Consider the following 24,548-nt stretch of genomic DNA (forward strand, 5'->3'; position numbering starts at 1 on the left):
GTGATAAAACATTTTTTAGATATATCAGAGAAAGAAGGAAGGCCTGAAGTGGTATAGTGAAATTGAAAGGTGACAAGGAGCAAGGTGTAGAGACAGATGAAGAAATGGCAGAAACAGTAAACAAATAATTCAGATCTGTGTTCACTAAAGAAGACCTTGGAGAAGGATCGTTGCTTGCTGACAAGACCACAAATGGGAATGCGGTAGACACAATTCCTTTTACAGAAGATAATGTATGGGAAAAGCTAGGAAAACTGAAAGTGGACAAGGTCATGGAGCTGGATGAGGTACATCCCGGGATGCTCAGAGATGTCAGGATGGGTCCACTGAGAGACCTGTTCAAAAGATCCCTGGAAACGAGAGTAGTGCCACAAGATTGGAGAAGAGCAGCTGTTGTCCTGCTTCACAAGAGTGATAGGAAATCCCTCAGAGATTATTTATTTGTTACATAATTTTCTTAGTTATATGGAAAACCCTAGCTTAGCTGATTCTGATAAGATTCAAGCATTCTTGAGCAGTTTAAATCTGCTTCAAATGAATGATATGCAAAAGTAAAAGTTTGATGCCCCTATTATGAGATTCAGTCAAGGCATTGACGGGGGTAAATATCTGGGCCCAGATGGTTATGAGATGGAATTTTTAAAAAAATATTTGCCAGAGGTGCCCCCTTCATTCTTCCTTTTTTCCAATGGTCAGGGGAGGTGGGAAGGTCATTGGGCACTATGGCTGATGTTACCATCTCCCTTATCCATAAGAAGGTCAAGATGCAACTACAACATTACTGAATGCTTTGACAGCAGTGCGGGCTGGGGGGAATGGAAGAGGAATCGGATTCAGATGACCACCAACACGGGCCTTGACTTTTATGGTCTGGGGTACTCATAAGCAGACAAGTGAAAAAATACAGGACTGCTTCTAAGGTCAACTCCATAAGCAAAATACATTAATACTGAATTTTCAAGAAGGTTCATCGAATAACTGTACGGAGCAGTAGTTTCTACCTTTAAGAGAAACATGGGGAAACCTGCATGGCAGATTCTACCATAAGAAGCTTGCTAGCAGACTAAATGGACCATTTGGTCTTTTTCTGCTGACATTACTAAGTTACTGTGACCCCCACCATACCACCACCGTGAGCATCAGGTTCAGTCCCATAGAAAAACACTGGCCCCAAGAATTTTACTTCCCCTCTGATCAGAAGTGGCATTTTCTTAACACTCAGAATCTGAGTTCAGCCTATGCATCTGTCTGCTTTTTTTTTGGGGGGGGGGGGGGGGGGGGTAAAAGCTGTTACCTTCATTAGTTTTCGATTTACATGTGAGGGTGTTAACCAATATGTGCAGATTTATTTGCACATTTTTTTAATAAAAACTCCATGCTGCATCAGTAGTAAAATTTGCACATAAAGAAATTGTGCACAGCTGTGAGTAAAATTATGCACTCTTCTGACTGCACCTTATTACATCAGCCCCTATAAATGGCTTCCTCTTTGTAAGGTGAAAATACTTATCCTGTTCGTTAGTATTGGCATAGTTACCGCTTTTCCTACCTGTTTTCTCTAGGTGGAGTACAGTGCAAATGATGAGGAGTGGTTTTCACTGAGGACAAATAAAAACCACACAGAAATCCAGAACTTGCAAGTCAACACAGTGTACAGAGTCCGGGTGAGTGATAAACGTTGTCTTGATTCAGATTGTACTTAGAAAGCTTATAATGGCGATCTAAGTCCTTTACGTTTTGCTGGTGCTTTTCTAGAATAATCTGAATTAAAAGCACATCGGGAGACTGAACTCTGTATATTTCTGGTTCTATGCCCTCTTAATAGCCCTAGTGAACGAGAAAGATGTTGGTAACTGTTGTAGGGCTGCTGAGGGTAAGACATTGGGAATGGGTGCAAAGGGATTAAAATAGTCTGAGATACAAAAATCAGCTTCTTCATGTTACCATGCAACCCTTAAGGGAGAGGAAGAAATACTTTGGAAAAACAGAAAGTAAGTTCATTAGGGAAAAAAATAAACCATTCTCAAATAGTGCTAGCTACTTTCAACTCTTTTATTTTCCAAAATTGATCTGAACTGTAGCTGTCAGGAGGGATGCATTATAGTCTAAAACAAAGGAACTGATTCAAAGCTGAATGAGTATTTTGCATGAAAATAAATTATTTCATGCACACATTTGATAATGAGCCTTTGCAATGATGGTCGCCAATCTTTTAAATCAGTGAAGACATGAATCGGGTCAGTTTTGTTTTGTTTTTTTTCATCCCTTTCCTCTCCCTCACAACACATTCAACCTTTTTTCACCTTTCTTAGTATTTGTTAGAGGAGTGGTTTAATTCCCTTCTTGTGATTCTTCTGTTTTCAGTAATGACATAGTTATAACATGTGCCTGTTTCACATTAACCAATTTTAAAAGGTTGCTGCCGTTACTAGCCGGGGTGTAGGAGGCTGGAGCGATACAAAATCCATATCTACCACCAAAGGAAAAGGCAAGTCTTTTCATAACAATCTGTGTAATGTTGGAATATCTCGGAAACAAGTGTGGATATAAATTGTTGCTTATTTGCGCTTCAGTATATTCTGCTTCTTGAGTGCCAATCTGCCACATTTACAAGTTTCTAAAAAGAGGTGTTAGTGGTATTAAGCGCACCCACTGGTAAGGCAACCTATTGATGCACTAACCAGCTACAAGTGAAGGGCAATTTTCAAAGCCTTTTATCTGAGTGAACTGAACTGGCTGAAAATTGCCATCTTCTGCCAGCCTAAATGTGTACACGGGCTTGGGAATAATCTTTAAGATAGGTTAAACAGGAATTTCCAGGGGTGGTTTAGATCAAGGGAGGAAGACAGCATGTTTGTGTATTCAGCTTTCAAATATATGCATGCCGTTTACCTCTGGTACAGTCACCTGCACAAAAAGCAGGTGCAGAGTCTACACACATCCTTCGTACATGCATACTTTACACTAATTTTAAAAGGAAAACTACCTGAAAAAACTGACATCAGTTTTGGGTTGGATGTTTAGAAATGACATCAGATGCAGCCATTGACTATTTCAGTGCCTCAACAGATGCTATAATGACCTTCATGGCATTCTGCTGCTTTTCAAGTTGGCTTACCCTGACCAAGAAAGCATCTCTATAAATCTGAGAGTGGTATTCTGAATGCTGAAAAAAGATAGATTTTTATTTTAGTTTTTATCTTTAGCAATTCCACCCCCTTCAATCCACATTGAGAGTTACTCAGAAGATTCTGTAACATTCACCTTGAAATTGGATTCTGCTGTAAAGGTGTGTTTCAGCTTATGAATTATTGTATGTTAATGTCATACCTCATCTTTATGGAAATGGATGTAAAAAAATCATAATAAATTAATAAGGCAGCATGGCACCATGTTCCTGGGCTGAGCTATTATTCATTCAGTAACTAGATACATTTACCACATGAACTTGATGTCAGTAAACACTTTTGTCTACTATTCTCCTCTCTCCATCCATGGGGTATTTTGAATGCAGTTAGGCTGACGGGTCATGTATTTGTAGTTTGTACTAGTCAGGAACATTTCTTGATCTTAGAACTCATGATGAGTGTTAAATGTGTCTCTTGCTATTGCCCTTATCCAAAATGATTGAAAAAGTTGTCCACAAGCAAATGATGGATTTTATTGAAGAAAAAAAGCTTTATACCTATGTCAGTCAGGATTCCAGCTTGGGCATAGATGTGAGACAGTCCAATTAACACTGATCAATAGTATGTGTGTGTGTATGTATATATATATATATATATATATATATATATATATATATATATATATATATATATATATATATATATATATATATATATATATATATACATACATACACAATCTCTTCCTTATTTGCCTATAGGCAAATAAGGAAGAGATTCTCTTTTGGATTCCTTGATCTATCTGCTTCATTTGATACTTTAGATTATATTGTCTTGGGCCAGCAATTGAGAACTATTGGTTTAGGTGTTGTGGTGTTTGACTGCTTAACCTTTCTTTTTTGGTGGGGAAAAGGAATTCTGTGGAAGGGGTGATCATCCCACACCTATAGACTATGGGTTGCCACAAAGGTCAGTATTCTCACTGCTGCTTTTTAACATTTCCCTGGTCCCTATGGTTGCTGTGGTCCAGAGATTTTGGACGGAATATTTTTTATTTGCTGATATCTTCCTGTTGGTAGTATTGTAAATACTGATCAGTCAGAAGCAGCCAGTAATCTTAGTGTTTGCCTTAATGTGCTAGCTGGCTGGAAAGCAATCAGCTAAAGCTTAACCCAGCTAAACTGGATATGCTTTGAGTTAGCAGACTTAAAGAAGAAAAAAAAAAACACTCTTGGTCTTTCCTTCAATGGCAGGATATGACCTGATACCTGAAGAGAGAGTCTCTAGTTTGGGCACTCAGCTTGATGCACAATTATCTATGGAATTTCAAGTATCTCAAATGAAGTTTATGGTACATTTGGAAGTTGTGCCCTCTGCTGGGAAAAAGGATCTCTTAAACATTGTTCACGCACTGGTTTCAGGAAAACTAGATTATTGCAATTCATTGTATCATGATCTCTCAGCTGTTAAAAGGTTACAACTCTTAGAAACTATGGCTGCGCAGTTGGAGAAGGGAATGGGGGAGCACATGCTACTCCAGTCATGAAGAACCTGCATTAGCTTCCGGTAGAACAGCGAGTGCAGTTTAAAATATCATTGGTCTTTCAAGGTTTGTATCACACGCCATTCGTAAATACCTGGCTGAATTTTTTCATTACTTCATACCATCTCAGATGCTGCAGTCTTCGTGAATCCGCCGCTTGCGGATTGCTTAGGAGCAGGAGCACAGAAGGCTGTTGGGGCCAATTCACAAACTCCAAACTCTATCAACACAGTCTTTGACCCCAGGGCCAGGTTCGTTTACTGGAGAGGGAAGAAATGTCTCCTCCAAGACCCTGGCTATCAGAAGTAACTGACTCTCTTACCTGGGAAAGATAGGCGTTCTTTTCCCCTGTTAGTGATGTGAGTGTCAGTAATTACACCAGAGACTCTGGGGGAGTATCTAAACTAAATCTTTACTGAAAGTGTTCTTTGATGAAAAACATGGCACAGTTCACAACTGTTATAGACTCGGCAGATGACATTCATAGTTCACAGCCTGTCCTCTTATCTGCGTACGGGTATCTTTCTCTTTACAGGGCAAGGGAAATACTCTCCAGGCCTTGGATAAATAAGGTTCCTGAGGTGGCAGGGGTATTCTTATTTGGTCAAAAAAAAAGCCCTTCCAAAACTGGTAAGAATACTGGTAAAATCAGTCTTGACACAGAATACCAATGTACCTCTTCCCCAGGGTGAAGACTCTTGATGGGGGAGGCTCTCAGAATATCTCAGATTTGCTCTTACTCATGGTTCTCCAGAAAGTCTCAATCACTCAGGATCCCTTTCTGGAAGAAGGATCCAACCAGGAACCCAATAGCTCTCTTGATGTTGCTCTTTCAGGGCAGGAAGGGGGGGGGGGCAGCAAACCCTTCCTCCTAGGTCTTCTAACCAAATATCTTCTTCCCCAAAGCTGAGTGAAAACCTTGGCATCCTCTTGCGTTGGGTAACTACCATTCCTCTGTCCTCAAGGAGGGGGAAGAGGGGCAAGTCTTCCCTAACCTGCTCCCCTGGGGAGGGACTTCCTCTTACTCTCTCTCCAGGCCAAAACCAGGGGTCTCACAAAGTTTCCTACAACTAAAGTAAAACTCCCGAGAAACATAACCTGGAAGACAAACCCATCCAGGCATGAAGTGGACTGGAAAGACAGTTTCCTGACCTTTTTTCCTCAAACTCTACAGGCAGGTAGTGCCTGAGTCCAGAGACAGGCCCAAAAAAACAGAGTCACTCCTGGCTCCTACTAACTCCAAAACCAAAGCTGCACTGCCCCATACTCCTAAGGGAGATAGCTATTTTCATACCACAAGGGGAATGGCCATCCCAGCACCCTCACTGAATGGTGCCTCCCCTAAATTACTCATTTGTCTTTCTTAGATCAGGGAGTTAACTGGGGCCTCACTGGTTACAAACGCAAAGGCTCATTACATTCGCAACAAGTAAGACTTCCTGAGACTACCATATTAAGGCAAGCACTAAGATTACTGGCCGCTTCTGACTGATCAGAATGTATAGTGCTGCTTACTGGATGGTACCTATTTATTACATTTTTGAATTCCACAATTTTGGAAAAAATTCACTTAGCAAATAAAAAGCACTCCATTTCAAATCTCTGGCTCGCAGGGACCAGGAAGATGTTAAAAAGCAGTAACAATACTGACCTCTGTGGCACCCAAACAATATGGGGGGGTGCAATGATCATCCTTCCATAAAATAATCTATTTTCTTCCCACCAACAGGGAGAGGCATGCTCCCTCCCTGGCTATATTCAAATCCAGTTTAAAAACTTACTTTTTTGAAGCTGCTTTGAAATCCTAGTCACTTCCCTATAATAAATTAATTCTCACACTTTTGTTTGATCTCTGTTTCTCTTTGATAGTCCCTGCTCCATGGAGCTTACATTCTCTTATGTATATTTGTACAGTGCTGCATTTATCTAATAGTGCTTTAGAAATAATTAGTAGGTAATGCTAGTGGCACCTTCCCGTCCGTTTGAAGTTGATATTAGCAGGTGCTTGTTCTGCATCCGCCTTGTGGTATCACGTTCTACTGGATATCAGTCTTGTGGTATCAAGTTCACTTAGGTATCAGTCTTGCATCTGCCTTGTGATATCAAATTCCACTAGATATCAGTCTTGAGCCCTCTTATTTGCTTTTTTATTTAAAAAAAAAAAATTCATGACTCTCTTAACAGGCTTTTTCGATATAAGATGTTCACCCATGGTAGTTACAGTTCCATTTGTTTTTATTATTCAGGAGATTTTTTTAGTGTAAATTATTGATTAAATTTGAATTGCACCAAGCTACAAGGTTTGTTTTTTTAAATAGTAAGTAGATGATCAAAAGTAAGATAATCCAACAGTGATCCAGAGCAACAATCATGATTCCTTTTCTTAGCACTATTCTGACGCTGGATGCATCTTCTCAGCAATCTGTTTCCTCTATGAAGTTCTTTATCAGCTCCTCTTTGTTCCAGATTTTATCAGAAAAACTTGTTAACTCTTTTTTTTTATTTGTCTCTACTATTTCACCTCAATACTTTGACCCTTATATATAGTAGCAACAGGCCATTTTCTCCTTTCCCTCAATGGATCGTTTTCTGTTTTAGCATTTCTTTGCCTTCACAGAACTAGCTTACAGCTAAGCAAATGTGACACACAAACAAAGAGCAATGCTTTTAACATAGATGTACCTATACTTAAAACTACCAGTGCACCTGATCTGAACCTTTGCTATAAAAGCTTTGCAACTATGCTGATGACATCCAGCTCATACTACCAATTAACATCAATAAATAAGCTAAGTATGTGTGTCTCAGTCATCCAGGAATGGACTGAAAACAAACTCCATCCGAATCCCAATAAAACAAGATTATCTAGATACAAAATATGCACAGAAACGTCCCAAATCTTTAAATCCCATTCGGAATCTGTGAGTTCCTGCTAAAAGCGTAGGTAAAAAGCCTCAGTCTTGCTGGTCTTGTAACTCACATGTGCCTACAAATCTAGGCAACAATAAAGAGCTGTCACTTTCAACTACCTAACTTACAAAGACTCCATCCTCACATCAAGACTACGAACCTCATCATTGTTGTCAATGCCACATTAACCTCGTGGCTAGATTACTGCAGACCCTCCACAGACTCAGGATAATACAGAACTCTGCTGCACGACTAATAGAAGCAAACTACACAACCATTTCTCACTGGTCCTACACAAGCTACATTGGCTACCAACTCCCTACAGGACCAAATTCAAAGCCCCGATCCTGATTCTCAAGGCAGTGAGATGGACCTGTCTGGTTGAGAGAGAGAGAGGTTATTCTTATACATGCTGTCCAGCCCACAAAGATCCTCACCATGGATCCTCCATGACAACTCTGTCAATAAAAAAAATCAAAAAGACAGATACACATCAATGATCCTTCTCAGGAATAGCACCTGCCCTATGCAACTCTCTCCCAGATGAGCTCCACCAAATGCACGACCATTCCCGTTTCAGGAAACAAGTAAACGTCTGACTTTTCTGCCAGACCTTTAAAGCCAAACACATAGCTTCTTCCACACTAGAAAGCTGCTAAATTGACTATGACAGATTGCCTGTCATCACTATGAGTGCTTTGAATATGCTACCACAACTTGTTTTCCCTAGATTCTATTTATTTTAATCTGAGTTTGGTCATTGCTGCTACATTTATTTTAAATTAAGTCATTACCTTTCATTTACTTCCAAGTTTTGCCCTTATCTGTACCTTATTCAGACTAGAATTGTAAGCTGCTACTGCTCTCTGATTGTATATTCCCATTCTAATATGCTGTACCCCGTTTTGTTGAATTTCCTATTCGAAAAGGCAGGTAATAAATCCAAATAAATAAATTAAATATATGGTTCACTAAAGAAGAAAAAGCATGCATGTGTTAGACCGTGCATTTAGTAATGGAAAATACCAGCCACTTCAGTTTGTTTTCTGGTTGGTAGGTGAATAAATACGTCATGACTATTTTCTGGGAGTTTGACATGCACTTACAAGAAAACAGAACTTTGTTTCTAGATGGAGGGACATCAGCAGTAAAAGGTAAAAACTATTTTACACCAAATACTTTTTCAGAAAGCTATAGTAACCATATAGTCAATTTAGAAAAACATAGCAGCAGGTTAATTGGTGCTGGACAGATGTAACATTTCACAGGTATTTGATTGGGCCCTAACTAAATTCCAGGATTTACTTTCAGTAGTTGCAACTGGATAATAGACAAGACAGACAAAACTGTGGTAAACAATTTATTGTTTGCCTCTGCCACATTTAAATAGGAGCTTTTTCATCAGTGACTGAAAGGATACAATTACAGTGGGCTTGGAAGCTATTTTGGTTGGCAGATCTTGCTAGAATAAAGGCAAAACTTATTACGTGATCTCATCAGGAACCTGATTAATGACTAATGAGGGCCACAGTGGAAATTAAATATCCTGTGTTCCTCATACTTTAATCTGCTGTAATCGAAAGCTGGACCAAGACTCCTGACATGGTGTTACCTTGTTGTTTTTAAAGCACTTTGCACTTTTTCCTTGGCATTACTTTCTAGGAAATAATAAGCAAAACGAGTCCCACATTATGGAATACGCTTCTAAAATAGAGGCATTTGTGACTGAAGTTTTCACCTTTTGTTCATTTAAAATAAGCATGAAAATAAACACCAAAACTGCTTAGCAAATATTGTTAATCATAGAATGCATGTTAGGTATGCTTTTAGATACCTTAGATCATAATAAGTTGTCTTAAGTTTTGTTTTCTGTTCTCTTCTTAGTGAATAATTTGACAGCTCAGACAGCATATGAGATTTCAGTGTGGGCCAAAACCGATTTGGGGGACAGTGCTCTCTCTTTTGAGCATGTTACAACCAAGGGTGAAAAACCTGTTACTCCAAGCCTCAAAGCCAAAGCCATCAATCAAACTACCGTAGACTGCAGCTGGACAGGCCCGAAAAATGTGGTAAGGATTTGTTTAACAGCAACCCTTTTTAAGTTGGTTTTTGTTTTATATTCATCTTGGACATTCAGAGGTCAATTTTAAAAGCATTGCTTACGCAAAAATGCCCACATTTGCACGTGCCAAAAATAAGGGGGGGGGAGGGAAGGGGCAGGGCATAGGTTGCCAGGGCGGGATCAACTGCTAGACGCATAACTCCGTATTTTAAAACCAGAGCCCGCAGATGCTTGTTAACTTTACCATTGCGCCTGATGAGGAGCAATCCTGAAGACCTCACATTTTAGGGCTTACAGGACAGGAATGAGGGTCAACAGGGGCATGCAGGATGAAGAACCAGAGGGGTCTGGAAAACCTCAATATTGACTGGGCAAACTGGTGGGCTAATTGAAAAAACCTGGGAACTAGCTCTCGCGTGAGGGCAGGTTTTAAAATCCGCTTACATACACACGCTAAAGCCAGAAAAGTCCCATGGGAGATACAGAAAATAGATTCACTTTAGAGTAACCTTTTAAAATTAAGAGCATAACTGCGTGGTAGGCGTATTTTAAATCATAAGCGCACATGATTTAAAATTCCAGCTTATCTCCGCTTGCGTGCCAATACACGTGTATGGGCGCACGTGTGCTCATTTTAAAATTAACCTGTATGTATGCAGTTTTGATTTTTGGTTATCTTGTATTATATGTTTTTTTTTTGTTTGTTTTGTTTTTTCTGTGCCCCATTTTTTGTGTTTTCTTCAGTCCTCTGGTTGGAGTGTTTCTAAAGATAAAGTTAATGCCCCAATCAAATTTTGTGCAGTCATCCCAGAACTGCTCCTGCTTCAGTGCATGCCTCGTGACTTATGCAGATTAGCGCAAGAGTACAAGCACCCGTGCTGATATGCGGGTCTTGTGAGACTGGCATGAGACATAGAGAGAGCCACGTGCCACTGGGAGAAGCATTTCCCAAACAGAGAAAAGGCTGGAGGCTAGCTGAGGGGGGTGAAGTCTGGGACTGTCTGAGGGAGGGAGGCTGGTTGGGGATGGTCTGAGGCTGTCTGAAGGAGGAGGGGGATCGGACCCATGCCATGTGGCCAAGGTCTGATCCCTGGACCTTACCCTAGACACGTGGCTAGGTTCTAGGTCAGGTCGCGCCATTTTGGAAAATGGCGTCAACCAGGCTGGGTGCGAGGGTCAGCCAGCCCCAACATGGGATCCATTTGAAGGTTCAGGGGGGATGTAGGAGTGGAGTTAGGGGAGAAGGGTGGAGCCTGCACCCTAATTTTTGTATGTTTTGACTTACGAGGGGGAGGGGGTGGGGGTGGGAAGGCAGGGGCCGGGACGCTCTTGGTCACTTGGGGGGACCTGCATCTGTTTTTGTATTTTTTTGTGGGGGGAGGGACTTGGTGGGTTAGGGGGCTTACGCTGTCTCATGGGAGATGGGAAGGGGGATGGAGCCTCAACTTTAATGGACTGAGGGTGGATGGGCCATTGCGCACCTACATTAATTATCAGTTTGGTGGGAGTGCAGGGCCACTTCCACTGGTGGCCCGGGTTGAGATTGACCCCTGCTTAACCTCACTGTTCCCTGTGCGTACCCGGATCAGTCCAGACTGTGGGTTATATCCCCATTCCAGCAGATGGAGGCAGAAGAAAAAACTTGTGAGGCGCTCGGAATTACCCATGAGCACCCTCTGCATCCCATCAGTATTCTTCTGTCTCATGCGGCTCCCACCCAAATTGATAATCTTTTCCAGGGAAAGTTAGAATGTTATTTTCTCTTTGTTTCTTTCTCTCTCTCTCTCTTTTTTCCTTTGAATGGATCAAGTTAAAAAAAAACAAAAAAAACTTAAGTTTTCTCAGAACAGTATTAGGCTTAGTTGGCCTCTCAGTTTATTTTTGACTGCTTTGCAGCTTGCATCTGTATCTGGCCTTGAGAATAGTTTCTTATTCTCAGGTAGGTGTTTGTTTACTCCGTTCCTGGCTCTTAGGGCTGCAAGCTGGTGTTCCAGCCGCTCCCTCTATCTGAATACCGGCTCACCCGAGAGGCGCCATTCCTCGGAGCTGGTAAGGCTGAGAGGCAACATTCCTCAGCTATTAAAAAACCAAAAAGAAAACGCTAAAATATTTTTGAGCCAGTGTGATTTTTAAAAGGAAAATTACTTTACCTCAGTTTCTTTTGGTGGTTATTGACTGAAACTGTTTTCGGGGGGTTTTCTGTCAGCTGTTTTCTCCCCCCCATACCGCGTGGGACGCGATGCTCCGCCGGCGGGGAGCCTGGGTCATGGCTCTCCCGCGAAGGGATTTGTTCAACTTACCTTCCCGGAGGGGAGGGTTCTTCGAGGGCGGAAAGTCAGACCAAGCCGATAGCTTTTGTCTTGCGGCCTGGCTTTTGAGAGGAGTCGGCTGAGAAAGAGAGGTTATCCAGAAGAGGTCATCTCTACCCTCTTGCAAGCCAGGAAAACTTCCACTTCCATCTCTTATGTTCGAATATGGAAAGTTTTCGAGTGTTGGTGTGAGTCCGGAGGGATTGCTCCTCGTCAGGCGTCTGTGGTGCAGATTCTTTCTTTTCTGCAGAGCGGGCTAAGCAAGGGTTTGGCTTACAATTCCCTTCATGTTCAGGTAGTAGCCCTTAGTTCACTTGTAGGCCGTATGGATGGGACCTCTCTGGCTTCTCATCCAGACATTACCCGTTTTTTGAAAGGGGTAAAGCATTTGAAATCTCCAGTTCATGCTCTGTGTCCTTCGTGGAATCTTAATCTGATGTTATGCACTTTGTGTGTTCCTCAGTTTGAGCCGCTGAAAAATTCTGCGCTCAAGGATTTAACTCTAAAGACTGTGATCCTAGTCTCTATTTCTTCAGCTCGCAGAATATCGGAATTGCAAGCTCTGTCTTGTAGGGAACCCTATTTGCGCTTCACGGATTCAGGAGTCTCCCTGACCACTGTGCCATCTTTCCTCCCGAAAGTGGTATCCTCTTTTCACCTCAATCAGTCGGTGGAACTACCTGCTTTTCAGGAAGAAGTCTCTAGGGAGCTACAGCGACTCGATGTTAAGCGAGCTCTTCTTCATTACCTCGAGGTCACCAGTGATTTTCGTCTTTCGGACCATTTGTTCGTTCTCTGGAGTGGCCCCAAGAAAGGACACCAGGCCCTCAAAGACCACTATTGCTCGCTGGTTGAAGGAAGCTATTGTTGCTGCTTATATAGGTTCCGGGAAACGCCCTCCGGATGGAGTGAAAGCTCATTCTCTTCGTTCTCAGGCGACTTCCTGGGCGGAAAGTCAGGCTGTGTCTTAAGAAATTTGCAGAGCGGCAACATGGAAGTCACTGCATAACTTTGCGCGTCATTATCGTTTAAATCTTAGATCACCGGGTTTGGGTTTGTTTGGTGACCAGGGCATTCGAGTAGGGCTATCTGGGGCCCACCCTATTTAGGGAAGCTTTGGTACATCCCACAGTCTGGACTGATCCGGGTACGTACAGGGAAATGAAAATTATTCCTTACCTGCTAATTTTCATTTCTGTAGTACCACAGATCAGTCCAGACGCCCACCGCTCTTTTCGATAGTAGATTTCTGGTCCAATATCTTGCTTTTTCAGTACAGTTAGCCTGCTCTTCGGTGGTTTAACAAAGTTTCAAATTTTTCTCGAAGGCTTCGGGTTTTGCATTTGTAAGTTTGGACTACAGACAATAATTGCCTTAAGGGCAACTTGTAATTAGTTCACTATTTGGTTGGGAGTTTTTTGCTTGATCCATTCATCAGTTAGTTCTGAGTTTTTTGTTCTGCTTTGATATTCTTAATACTGATGGGACGCAGAGGGTGCTCATGGGTAATTCTGAGCACCTCACAAGTTTTTTCTTCTGCCTCCATCTGCTGGAATGGGGATATAACCCACAGTCTGGACTGATCCGTGGTACTACAGGAACGAAAATTAGCAGGTAAGGAATAATTTTCATTTTGCTGCTATTTCTCTTTTCAGGCTAATGGCCCTTTAAGGCAGTGGCAGTCCCTTGAAGTTGGGGGCCACCATCGTGTTAATGGGCCGCTCGCTGCATTCTTTTATGCAGCGAGTGGCCAAGACATGCACCGTACAGTCACATTGGTTTTTTTTGGGGGGGCCCTCACTTTTGTGGCAATTCCCCCCCCACACACCCCTCTTGCAATAAAACATCTAGGCCATAGATTTTAAGTCCTGTGGGGACAGGGAAATATGTTTTGTACCTGAATGTAAGTTGCCTTGAGCTACCAATGAAAAGGTATCAGCTAAATCTAAAATAAATGAAAGAGAGATCATAATGTATTCATGCAACCCTCAACGTTGGAGTCCCTACAGGTGTGGCTGATTACAGTCCTGCTTGTCCATGGAGAAAGCTAAGTTGCTTACCTGTAATAGATGTTCTCCATAGACAGCAGGACAAATCAGTCTCACTGTCCCACCTTCCTCACCTTGGAGCTGAAGGTTAGCTAGCTACAAAGACCAAGGAGACTTGCATGGCAGCAGAAAGCTTTCTGGGATTTTCTGAGCTCTGAGAGAACTTTTCCTTCTCTGCACTGTCAGGTTACATCACCCACTTGTGTGGATGATTTGTCCTGTCTGTGGAGAATTCCTGTTGCAGGAAAGCAACTTTGCTTTCTTTTTGAACGCAAGGAATTTTTATTTGCCAGTTTCTTCCAGCTCAATAGGGACCAGTGTCTGTTGGGCTGTGGTGTTATGAACCTTCATTCACAACTAAAACTCAGCCCAGCCATCACACCGCAGTCCTTGGACAGGTGCCACCAATCATGGCTTCCAAGCAAGGGAAATCATTGTTAGTGAAAGTTAAAATTCCACTTGTGTGATGACTGTAACTTCGCCTCCCGCAGGCTATGAATGTTGCCTCTGCGGCATCCTCAGCCTCAGCCGGCAGAGGAGCAAGAGACTTTACCTGTGAATCAAACCCAAGTTGTCTGCATCTCTCCGAGCCAATGGATTTGACCCTGCAAGAGTCATTGTTAATGCTGATGAAGACTTTCAAGCAGTGCATAGACCAGTTTACTTATAATGGGTAATTAATCAAGCATTAATGTTTCTCACTCACTTCAAATGCCTTCTCTTGTTTTGCAGGTTTATGGACTGTTCTATGCTACATCGTTTCTAGATCTGCACAGAAATCCAAGCAGTGTAACTACAGCCCTCCATAATATTACCGTACTTGTTAACAGGGATGAACAGTACTTATTTTTGGTATGATTATTTGTTTGCTATTTATGGTATTACATGTAAGCAGTAGAAAGAAGGGATGTATGCCTGGATGATCTGAATGTGAAAAACATGACACAGGAGTAGATTTTTGGTTCATATCAACCAAACTTATTGGATGCAGTGCCCACAAAAGATTTGAATCCATTTTAGCTCATTTGGTCCCATTAAAGGCTATAGGGGAAGTGGAGCACACATTCTTTGCACTTGAAGCCAGACAGCGCAGAGCCTGTTGGAGAAGGAGCATAATCAATCATATTTCAGCAACCAGCCTGTGCCAACTGGCAGCTTCATCATTTTATTTTAGGTGAAAGTTAAACTAAGAGCACTTTGATCAGCCACTATTTTATTTAGTCTGATCTCAGAGAGAAAAGGCAGAGATTCTGAAGTTCCTTGCTGCAAAACATAGAGTGTAAAATATTAGAAAAAAAAAAAAAGAGTTTACAGGAGAAACCAAACTGAGCTGCTAGGGTCACTCACTGACACTGTGCCTACCTGTTCTTTGGGGTGCTACCTAGTAGCAAGAGGCTAATCTCTGTGAGAGGGTTACAGTATGTATCATCAGGATAAGACTCACTGTGCCATTGGCTACAGGAAAGATGCAGAGATTTTCTTGCAACATGTACATTGACTTAAAGGCAGTCTCCTGCTTTCTCTGTGTAAAAGTGTCAGTACTGATTCTTGTGTGTGTCTCTTACACTAATTTTGGTTTATTTTCTTAGAGGGTAATTTTATGACTGTGCAGGTAGGGCTCAAGTCTGTGTGTAATGTAACCATGCAGACTTTAGTCAACGTTTTCAGTGAACTTATGCACATAAGTTCACTTTGAAAATGCTTGGGTAATTGGCCCAGTGCATGCATAGATTAACTCACACAAAGTTACACTTTTGCGTAACTGGTGCAGGTTAATTTACACGCACATTTTTTCAAATCAAAAAGTATGGACCTAAGTCCAACTCCATCCGCAAATTACTCTTCTGAAAATTGGGTAAAAATATGCATGTAATCAGGTTACGAGCATATTTTTACAGACACTGAGCCTCAGCCAATTTTAGAAGAGCCATTTACATGCATAAAGCTGTGCATTATGTGCATAAATGACTTGAAAATTAACCCTTTAGTGTACACAGTCACTCAGCTAGCATCATCTGTTTACTCACTGGGCTCTGTGATAAAAATAACTGACAGATCTGTTCTCTGCTTGTTTCCAAAATAAGGTGTACAAACCACTGTAACACTAAAAGCCCCTACCCCCTTAGTGATCTGTTTTAATATATTCCATCTTATCACTGGCATCAAGAGGCCAACATGGCAGTGGGAGAGGAAGAGACCTGGGACCAGCACAAGTAGCAGAGGTGATGAGAGAGAGGATGATGACCAGGTATCATCCTATCAAGCTTAGAAGGGATTATTTTAAGAGGGGAAAACCAGCTAGAGAGGCAGGGAAGACTGAGGAGGTGCACCAGCAGTTGGCTGCTCCCATCTTCACTGTCCGTATGGTGCAGGGGCAGAAAAAGGCAAACTCAGTAGAGGGTTACAGTAGCAGTTGGGAGTGCAGTAGGAGAGCTTTGGCTAAAACCAGCTCAGCATCCCTGTTCTGACATTTATGCGTGCCAGATCTTTGCTGAACCTACCATGACAGAGGAATCGCATGCAGGACTTGAATGTCTAGTAGCTGAGCATTGGAGAACCTAGCTACTAGCATGATATCCAGTGAGTAGCCATAAGCATTAAGCAATCCTGCCAGGGCCAACATAACCCCCTAGGAACAGCAGGTAGTCGAAAGTTCGAGAGATACCCCTGGCCTTTTAACTCCTGGTTCACTTTTGACCCTAGCCCCAGCAACCAAGAATCCAGAGTGCTGAATCTCCACACTTTACAGCTACGGAGGATCAGAATTTTGCAGAATTCATTGGCAAAAAGCCATCAGTAGAGGGGGAGGGTATGGGACCATCTTTCAAACTGTGCAAAAACACCACGTGTTAGTGTTGGTTTCAGGGGAGGCAGGTACTAGTCTGGAGACACCATCCTCTACTCAAAGCAACAGGAAAGGCACAGCAAAGGGGGCTTCCACCTCCAAAGCTGACCCCTTGGCTCCCTCCTCCAGTGAGGTGGCAGATGCACTCCCTGTCTATGTCAGAAGTAAGCCATCATGGAGCAGATGGTGTGGAGTATCACATTACAGTCTAGGAGCAAGAGGCAGGCAGAACTGAACATGATGGGAAATGATTGCCCTGCATGGCCAGGCCCGGCAGGTAGTTGAGCATGTTAGATATAAGCAGCTGCAGCATGTCTTGTCCCGGTACTAACATTTAGTAGGTAGGTGATTCCCTACCCTGTAATTTTCAAAAGAGTTGCATATGTAAATGTAACATACTAGCATAGCCATTTTCAAAAGCCCATTTACCCACGTTAACTGCACTTAATGTGGGTAAAATCTATTGGCAATTCAATGACAAATATTGTAGCAATTTTCAAAAGCCCACTTACATGGGTAAAGTGCATGCTTGTACACATGTGGAACACCGTTTTAAGCATGTAAATCTTTTGAAAACTACTCCGTAAGTGCTGTTACCCGGATGCAGGCATAGCTGGGCCAGAGTGGAGGGAAATAGTGGCATCCATTTCACTGGTAACATCTGGACCAACCAGAATGCTGGGCATCCCTGCCTCTCCTTGATGATCCACTGGTGGCAGCATCAGGCAGCAGCTCTAGTGGCAGTACACCAGTAAAGTATGGGTTCAAATGATGGACCAGTGCAATACAATATCTGAAGTGAGAAAGGTGATGACGAAAGACTGGAAATGCACATAACTGTCCCTGGAGGATTTCTTATTTCAGTGGCAGGAACATGACCAGGGTAGTGAGCAATGGAGCTACTAGTGGATGCAATGCTTTGCACACTCACTGTACTTTGCAGTAAGGGACTTTCCTGGGGCTGGGAGTTAGGAAAGACAGCCAGTTTTTCCTGTGGGAACGGATAGCGAGATGCAGGAAAATAGAGCATTTTAATCAGAGCATGAAGGAGATGGGCAGCAGCAATGTGAGAAGCAAGAAGCAGTTGAGGCACTTGTGCACCAGCTTATTTAAGAAATCCACCTGTCCAAAGATGTAGAGGTTAGCAGATCACCAGACACCCCTTCATGAGTTGGCTGTGGATGTCAGTTTTAGTGTGGATAGTCCCCTATGGCATCAGGATTGGTTACACATGATGCAGGTGGTACAATTCTTGAAGCCCTTCAAGGATACAATGGAGGATCCGAGTTCAACAAGTCACCCTGGGCAAAGACATCCTAAAATCAATATCCTGGAGGTAAAGTTAAGGGTTTCCAGCAGGAACAGGGACTGGCATCAAAGATGGTGGTGCTCATTGACTTTGCAGCTGCAAGTGCAAAATTGGCTATTGCCCCTCACTCTTACATGTTGGCCTCCATGTGTAACCTATGGATAAAAGGGAGTATTTCCCTCCAATCCAACAAGTTGACTTACTGGAAGGAGAAGTTGGTGGCCAAGGTGCAAGAATTGGGAGCACCAGAAGAAGACGGGCAGCGGGGATGCAGTGGAAGAAAGAGCAGGCTCTGCATGCAGCACTGTCAGGAAGCAGCTACCACTTTATCAACTACCACATCTCTCCCTCCCCCCCCCCCCACCCCCAATAGCCATTAAACAGGCTACAGCTTCAACAGTTGATAACACTGACAAGTATCCTCCTTCCAGCAAAGACCCCTGAACAAATTGCAGTCACCTAGGCAAGCCTATTAATGGCATAGACACAGACTCATTGATATACTGGGCACAGATGACCACGTTCTGGCTAGACCTCACCAACGTCTCCCAGTAATTGATTTTCTACCCACCAACCAGCATGCCGCAGGGGGACATTATGAGTCCTGTGATGCTGTACAACCTGGCCAGGGGCAGAAGCAGCCTGGATATAGAAAAACAGAGGCAGGTAGTACCAAACATATACACCAGAGGGCGCTTAGGAAAGCGGTTCCCTGAACCGTCACCTGGCCCTTTGTTTGAGAGTGAGCAAGAACAGGTGGGGGAAGTAGAGACTGATGATCATGACTCAGCAGAGTCTATGGAACTGGAGGAAGAGGGTGAGCCGGCCTGGTGGCGTTGGCCACAAAAGCCCTGCTCCTCAGAATCAGAGGTAGGATCGGAAGGGGAAAGGTCCACCAGCTCTTCTATGGAGGTGGAATGACTGTGAGGTTGGGGGATGGTAAAAGAATGTTGTTTTAACCAAGAATGTTTTGAGGAAATGTGTGAAAGCAATGTTTGGTTTAAAAGGCTTTTCCAATCCTGTTAACTGAGGTGTGGTGAAAGGAATAGTTCACTGGAAGGGCAGCACTCCTCAGGCATGAGCTGCTTAAGAACAGAGGAAGGCCCTAGCCGCACACAACGTGGGGGAGACGGGGGAGAGTTGTGTGCTTCCCTAACAGGGAGCGGTAGTGGCTAGCTAAGGATAGCCTGGGTGTTTGACACTTGTGCTTGCGAGAATAGCCAGAGATTACCGTATGGACAACAGCGTTGTGAAGCTGTAGAACTGCATTAAACCTGATTGTGATAAAGACTTTGTTATGCTGTTTGGGAGTGCCGGGGCTAGGCCTGGCACTCTGGCTAAAGGAGCTGGTGAGTCCAGAGAAGCGGTGCGAAAAGGGCCGTACGAGTGGCCAGGCAAGGGCGCCAGGCTGAAGCGGCATCCTAGAGCCAGGACGAGCGGCTGCGGAGAGCTGAGAGGAGGGCGTAATCATGACAGTCCACATCATTTATGGCTGGCACCGGAGTTAGTAGAAAGGTTGTTCTTCCTTAAGATAAACATCCCCCTGCTGGGTTTCCCAGAATTTCCATGCACGTGGCAAAAGGACACAGCTATACCAAATCAATGCCCACACATTTTGGCCTGGATGCCTTACTTTGCTCACTACCACTCTTGCTGCCCCAAAATGGAAAACTTTCTCCTGCCTGCCCCTCTCTGAATGCCTTAAGATCTTGAAGATTTCCTGCTGCTACCTGGCCTGTTCCTCACACCCCGGCTGTGTTGAGCCACTGTTGCTACCTGGTCGGCTCCTCCTGCCCTGCCTCTCTTGTTCAGCATTCTTCTCTCCTGGTTGTACTGGGGTGTTTTGGTCCTCTCCTCCTTCTAGGTTGATGCCCGCTCCTCTTGCTGCCTTACTCTGTGCCTTGGGGAATTAATGCCACTTCTCTTGCTATCTTACTGCTCAGCATCTAGAGGTGTTGCCTCACTGTATGCCTAGGGGAATTAAATCCACTCTTCTTGAATCCAAACCCTCACTCAGTGTGTTGATGCCACTGTGGTTGCTGACATACATCTCACTTGGTGTTTTTGGGGGTGTTAATGCCATTGTTTGTTTTTGTTTTCTCCTGCTTGGGTGCCTTGGGGTCTTCATTCCACTGTTGGTGCTGCATTGCCCCTCTCTTTTACTTGGGGTATTCATCCCAGTGTTGTTGGTGCCTTTTGCTCCTTGTTTGATTCCTTGGGGTCTTCAAGCCACCGTTGTGGTGCTCTCCATCCCTCTGTTGGTTTCTTGCAGTGTTCCTGGCATTGCTCGTCCTGCTTTACTCTCTCTCAGTGCTTTTTCCCCTCTTTTAGTATCTTGGAATTCTGTTCCCTTTGCTGCTGGACCCTGCCTGCAAGTTTCATTAAACTTGGAGGGAAAACCCCGGTGTCGGTGTCAAAAGCAGAATGCAGTGCTTTTCCCATTAACTGACATAAATCAAACAAATGAACTTGGGAATCAAAACACATTTTTAAAAAATGGCAAACAAACCAATATAATGAACTAAATTGAAAATATTTTTCTGTGCACACACCTTGTAAAAAGATGAAATAATTACAGAAAAGCCCTGATTTCCCTTCCCTTCTTCTTTCTCGGAGCATAGTGATTAACATTAATTCAATCACTGGTAAAGAATATGTTGAAATTAGCCGTGCATCTCATGCAGCTTTTCATTGTGCAACTGCTTTATCATTTTAAGGTCCGTGTGATAATACCTTACCAAGGCCCACCTTCAGACTACATTGTGGTAAGGATGATTCCAGATAACAGGTTACCACCACGCCATCTGCATTTTGTACAGGTCGATAAAACATCTGCAGTCCTGAAGTGGGAGTCGCCCTATGATTCTCCAGACCAGGAGCTGGTAAGCAGCTTGTGCACACCAATTATTTCTCATTTAGCTCGGGCTTGTTAAAAATTCAAGTCTGGGGTAGCTGATGTTGCCAGTTACAGGCCGACACATATAGAAGATTATTGCCTATGTAAAGCTATAATGACCTGATTTCAAGCACTTAAAGACGTGAACTGGACATTTTGCCTTCAGGGTTTCACAAGAGTACAGGATTGACTGGTTTACATATGAAAGCTGTTTATTAGCTCAGTGCTCATGAACAGCATGGAGCATATCCTCTCTCTGCATTTACTAACCTTTTTTGTTGTATTATTTATTAAAAGTTTTCATATACCACTTACAATAGAAAAAACATGCTAAGCGGTTTACTTATAAACATAAAACAGATTTGTAGAAGCATAAGCGTCTGGGTGGAGTAGGCCACTTGGGTCTTAGCTCAACCAACGTTTTGGCCACGCCATCCCACTATTTTGCAGCCTGTCTTGTGGGACCGACACAAGAATACAGCTCAAACTCCCGAGACAGTGTATGAGAGACTGCAGGGTAAGGGACTGGCTGGATGGCTGGGGGGGGGGGGGGGGGAGGATTGTAGCTAACTGGAGAGGGGGGAGGGATGGCTGACTAGGAGAACTAGCATGCAGACCGAGGATGAGGGGACCAGGGATGCTGGGTGGCTGATAGAAGAGAAATGTTTTGGAATGAGTTGGCTGCTGGGGGCAAGGCTAGTTGGTTGAGGAATAACTGGGGGCAGGCTTACAAGCTGCTGGTTACAGGGGAGAGTGCTGGGTGTGTGTGTGTGTGTGTGTGTGTGTGTGGGAAAGAGACAGGATGTGCAGGATTGGGGATAAGAGATGCTACAGAAGATGAGGGGATGAGAGAAGAGAACAGGACTAAAGTAGGGATAGGGACATCTACCTTCCTTTTCCCAATCCAGATGTCTCCTTGATCCCATCTGCCTCTCCTCTCCTCCCCGATCCTTTCCCTCTCTCCAACCCTGGTCTTCTGGTTAGGAAAGAGGAAGAAAGAGAGTATGGGAGGGGGAAGCTGCTGTGCATTGGGAAAGAGAGGGGTCAGGGGAGCTGGGTGGGTGGGGGGGGGGGGGGCCAGCAAAGTACCACAAGAGGGTGGGGTAGGAGGTGTTGAAACCACTGAGCCCCCGTCGTCTTCCTTGTGGGTGCTTTGCAACAAGAGACCCTATTCTCCACAAGAACAATGATGAGAGCTTGGGCAGACCCAACATAACTCCCCTCCACCCCCCACACAAACACACTCCCCACAAGAATGACAGTGAGCTTGGCTTAAGCATGGGAGGAAATGTATTTGTGTTTCTAGTTTTCCAGTTTTTTTTTACTGCATATAAAGTCTGGCTTCTTGGCATTTCCATTTTAGTTTTTGCCTGCGCATTTGTAATGTGTGGTCACCTATTCTATATTTGGTGAAGGTCTGCAGATGTGACTGAGCCAAGGTGTTCTGTTAGTATGTAGGGATCTGTAGTGGTCTTGTTCGTTGTGTTTTCCCAACAGGGGGTGTATTGATGTTCTAGAGAACAGTGTAATAATTGCAGTGCTGCCTTTTCATAAGAATCCTGTGTTAGTGCTGCTGTGGCATGACAAGTTTGCTTCCTATGTGCTGAACATTTTTTTTTCGGGGGGGGGGGGGGGGGCGGCTGCAGGATTTTGTATTTCACAATGTACCTGGTAATGGAGAACGTTTGTGTTACTGAGACAGCATCAGAATTTGAATAGCTTTTTTTGTATCGTGAGAGGCATACAGGGCAATATCCTAGTTCTGTTCCTATTATTTAAGGGAGCAGGCATGAGGGGCAGGTCTGTGGCTATAGATCATATATTTATAGAACTGAAAGTGCAGGATTTATGTTGTTTGTTTTTGCACATACAAGAATGAACCTCAAACCAGGAGATGTTGGGTATGATCTCAAGTTCTCAAATTTACTGCTAATGCCCTTCAATACAGGAAGAAGGAGGAGAAAATAACAAAATCAATCAGCACAAAAAAGTAGAAAAGGTGTCTAGGAAGTAAATTGGAAAGCTATGACTACAAATTCTTGTAGTTTGGGCAATAAAATCCCAGACCTGCAGGCCCTAATGGTGGAGGCAGATTTGGACATCATTGCTGTTACAGAGACATGGTTCATGGATTCTCAAGATTGGTATACGGCTATACTAGGCTATAACTTGTTAAGGAAGGACAGAAAAGCAATATCTAAGCAACTAGACTGCAAGGAATGTGGGGTAAAGAAGCATTATGAGCCATCCTAAATAAAAGATGATGGGGCATCCGTTTTTACTGGAGTGGTTTACAGGCCTCTGACTCAAACAGAAGAACTAGACAGACATCTCTCTAGGGACAGGTGATAGTATGTGACAGGGTATCCGTGCCATTGGCCGGCCCCTGTCGCATACTAAGGGGCTGGCCAATGGCACGGATACCCTGTCACATGCTAAGGACAAAGGGCCATCGGCGCCATTTTGATTAGTGGCAGCCGACGGCCCGAGAGCGGGAGATTGCTCCCGGGACCCCTGCTGGACCACCAGGTACTTTAAAAATTGGGGGGGGGGGGGGGTCAGGAGGGTGGGAGATGCAAAAGAATTAAATTTAAAGGGTTGGGGTGTTGTTGTTTTTCGGCACGACACAGCCGATTAAAACGGGTAAGAATCATGGGAATGAAGATTTCCCGCGGTTTTTACCCGAACTCGATACCGGAAATGAGTCTGGTACCAATTCACATCCCTAACAGAACCAACAAGGGAGAGAGTTATACTCGATCTAGTCCTCACTAACGGGGTGGGTGCCCACCTCAGCACCAGTGATCATCAAACAGTATGGTTTGTTATTGCAAGTAGGATACAGAGAGGTCACACAAAGACCCGAGTGCTGAACTTCAAAAATACGGACTTTGTTGACGTGGGGACGTACCTGGAGGTAGAACTGGAAGACTGGGAGAAAATGAGAGAAGTGGAACAACACTGTCCAAACTAAAAGGAGCAATTACAAAGGCAACAAATCTATATGTTAGAAAAATAAACAAAGTTAAGAGAAATAAGAAACCGATCTGGTTCTCAAAAGAGGTGGCTGATAAAATAAAAGCAAAAAGAACAGTTTTCAAGAAATATAAAGGATCCCAAAAAGAGGGACACAGGGAAGAATATCTGGTGAAACTGAGGGAGATGAAGAAAGGAATCAAGAAAGCAAAATGTCAGGCGGAAGAAAGGATTGCCAAAGAGATAAAGCAAGGTGACAAAACACTTTTCAGATATATCGGAGAAAGATCCAAAGTCGTATAGTGAAATTGAAAGGTGACAAAGATCAATGTGTAGAGAGAGAGGAAGAAATGGTCAAAATATTAAACAAATACTTCAGTTCGGTGTTCATTAAAAAAGTGACCCTGGAGAAGGACTGTTGCCAGTTAACAAGACTATGGATGTTTACAGAAGAGTATATATGGGAAGAGCAAGGAAAACTGAAAGTTGACAAGGTCATGGAGCCGGATGAGGTTCATCCCA

General features: G+C 43.4%; 1 protein-coding gene across 1 annotated transcript in view; it reads left to right on the forward strand.

Moving 5' to 3' along the window:
- SORL1 (sortilin related receptor 1) overlaps nt 1-24,548 on the forward strand; it is a 180,604-nt gene that overhangs the window by 138,216 nt on the left and 17,840 nt on the right. Inside the window, exons 37-43 of the mRNA XM_029573496.1 lie at nt 1,563-1,664; nt 2,416-2,488; nt 3,207-3,289; nt 8,639-8,735; nt 9,466-9,650; nt 14,733-14,852; nt 20,872-21,036. Of these exons, the coding sequence (XP_029429356.1) occupies nt 1,563-1,664; nt 2,416-2,488; nt 3,207-3,289; nt 8,639-8,735; nt 9,466-9,650; nt 14,733-14,852; nt 20,872-21,036 (825 nt within the window). The remainder of the gene's footprint in view (nt 1-1,562; nt 1,665-2,415; nt 2,489-3,206; nt 3,290-8,638; nt 8,736-9,465; nt 9,651-14,732; nt 14,853-20,871; nt 21,037-24,548) is intronic.

The sequence above is a fragment of the Rhinatrema bivittatum genome, chromosome 12 (assembly GCF_901001135.1).
Source record: "Rhinatrema bivittatum chromosome 12, aRhiBiv1.1, whole genome shotgun sequence".
Classification (NCBI taxonomy): domain Eukaryota; kingdom Metazoa; phylum Chordata; class Amphibia; order Gymnophiona; family Rhinatrematidae; genus Rhinatrema; species Rhinatrema bivittatum.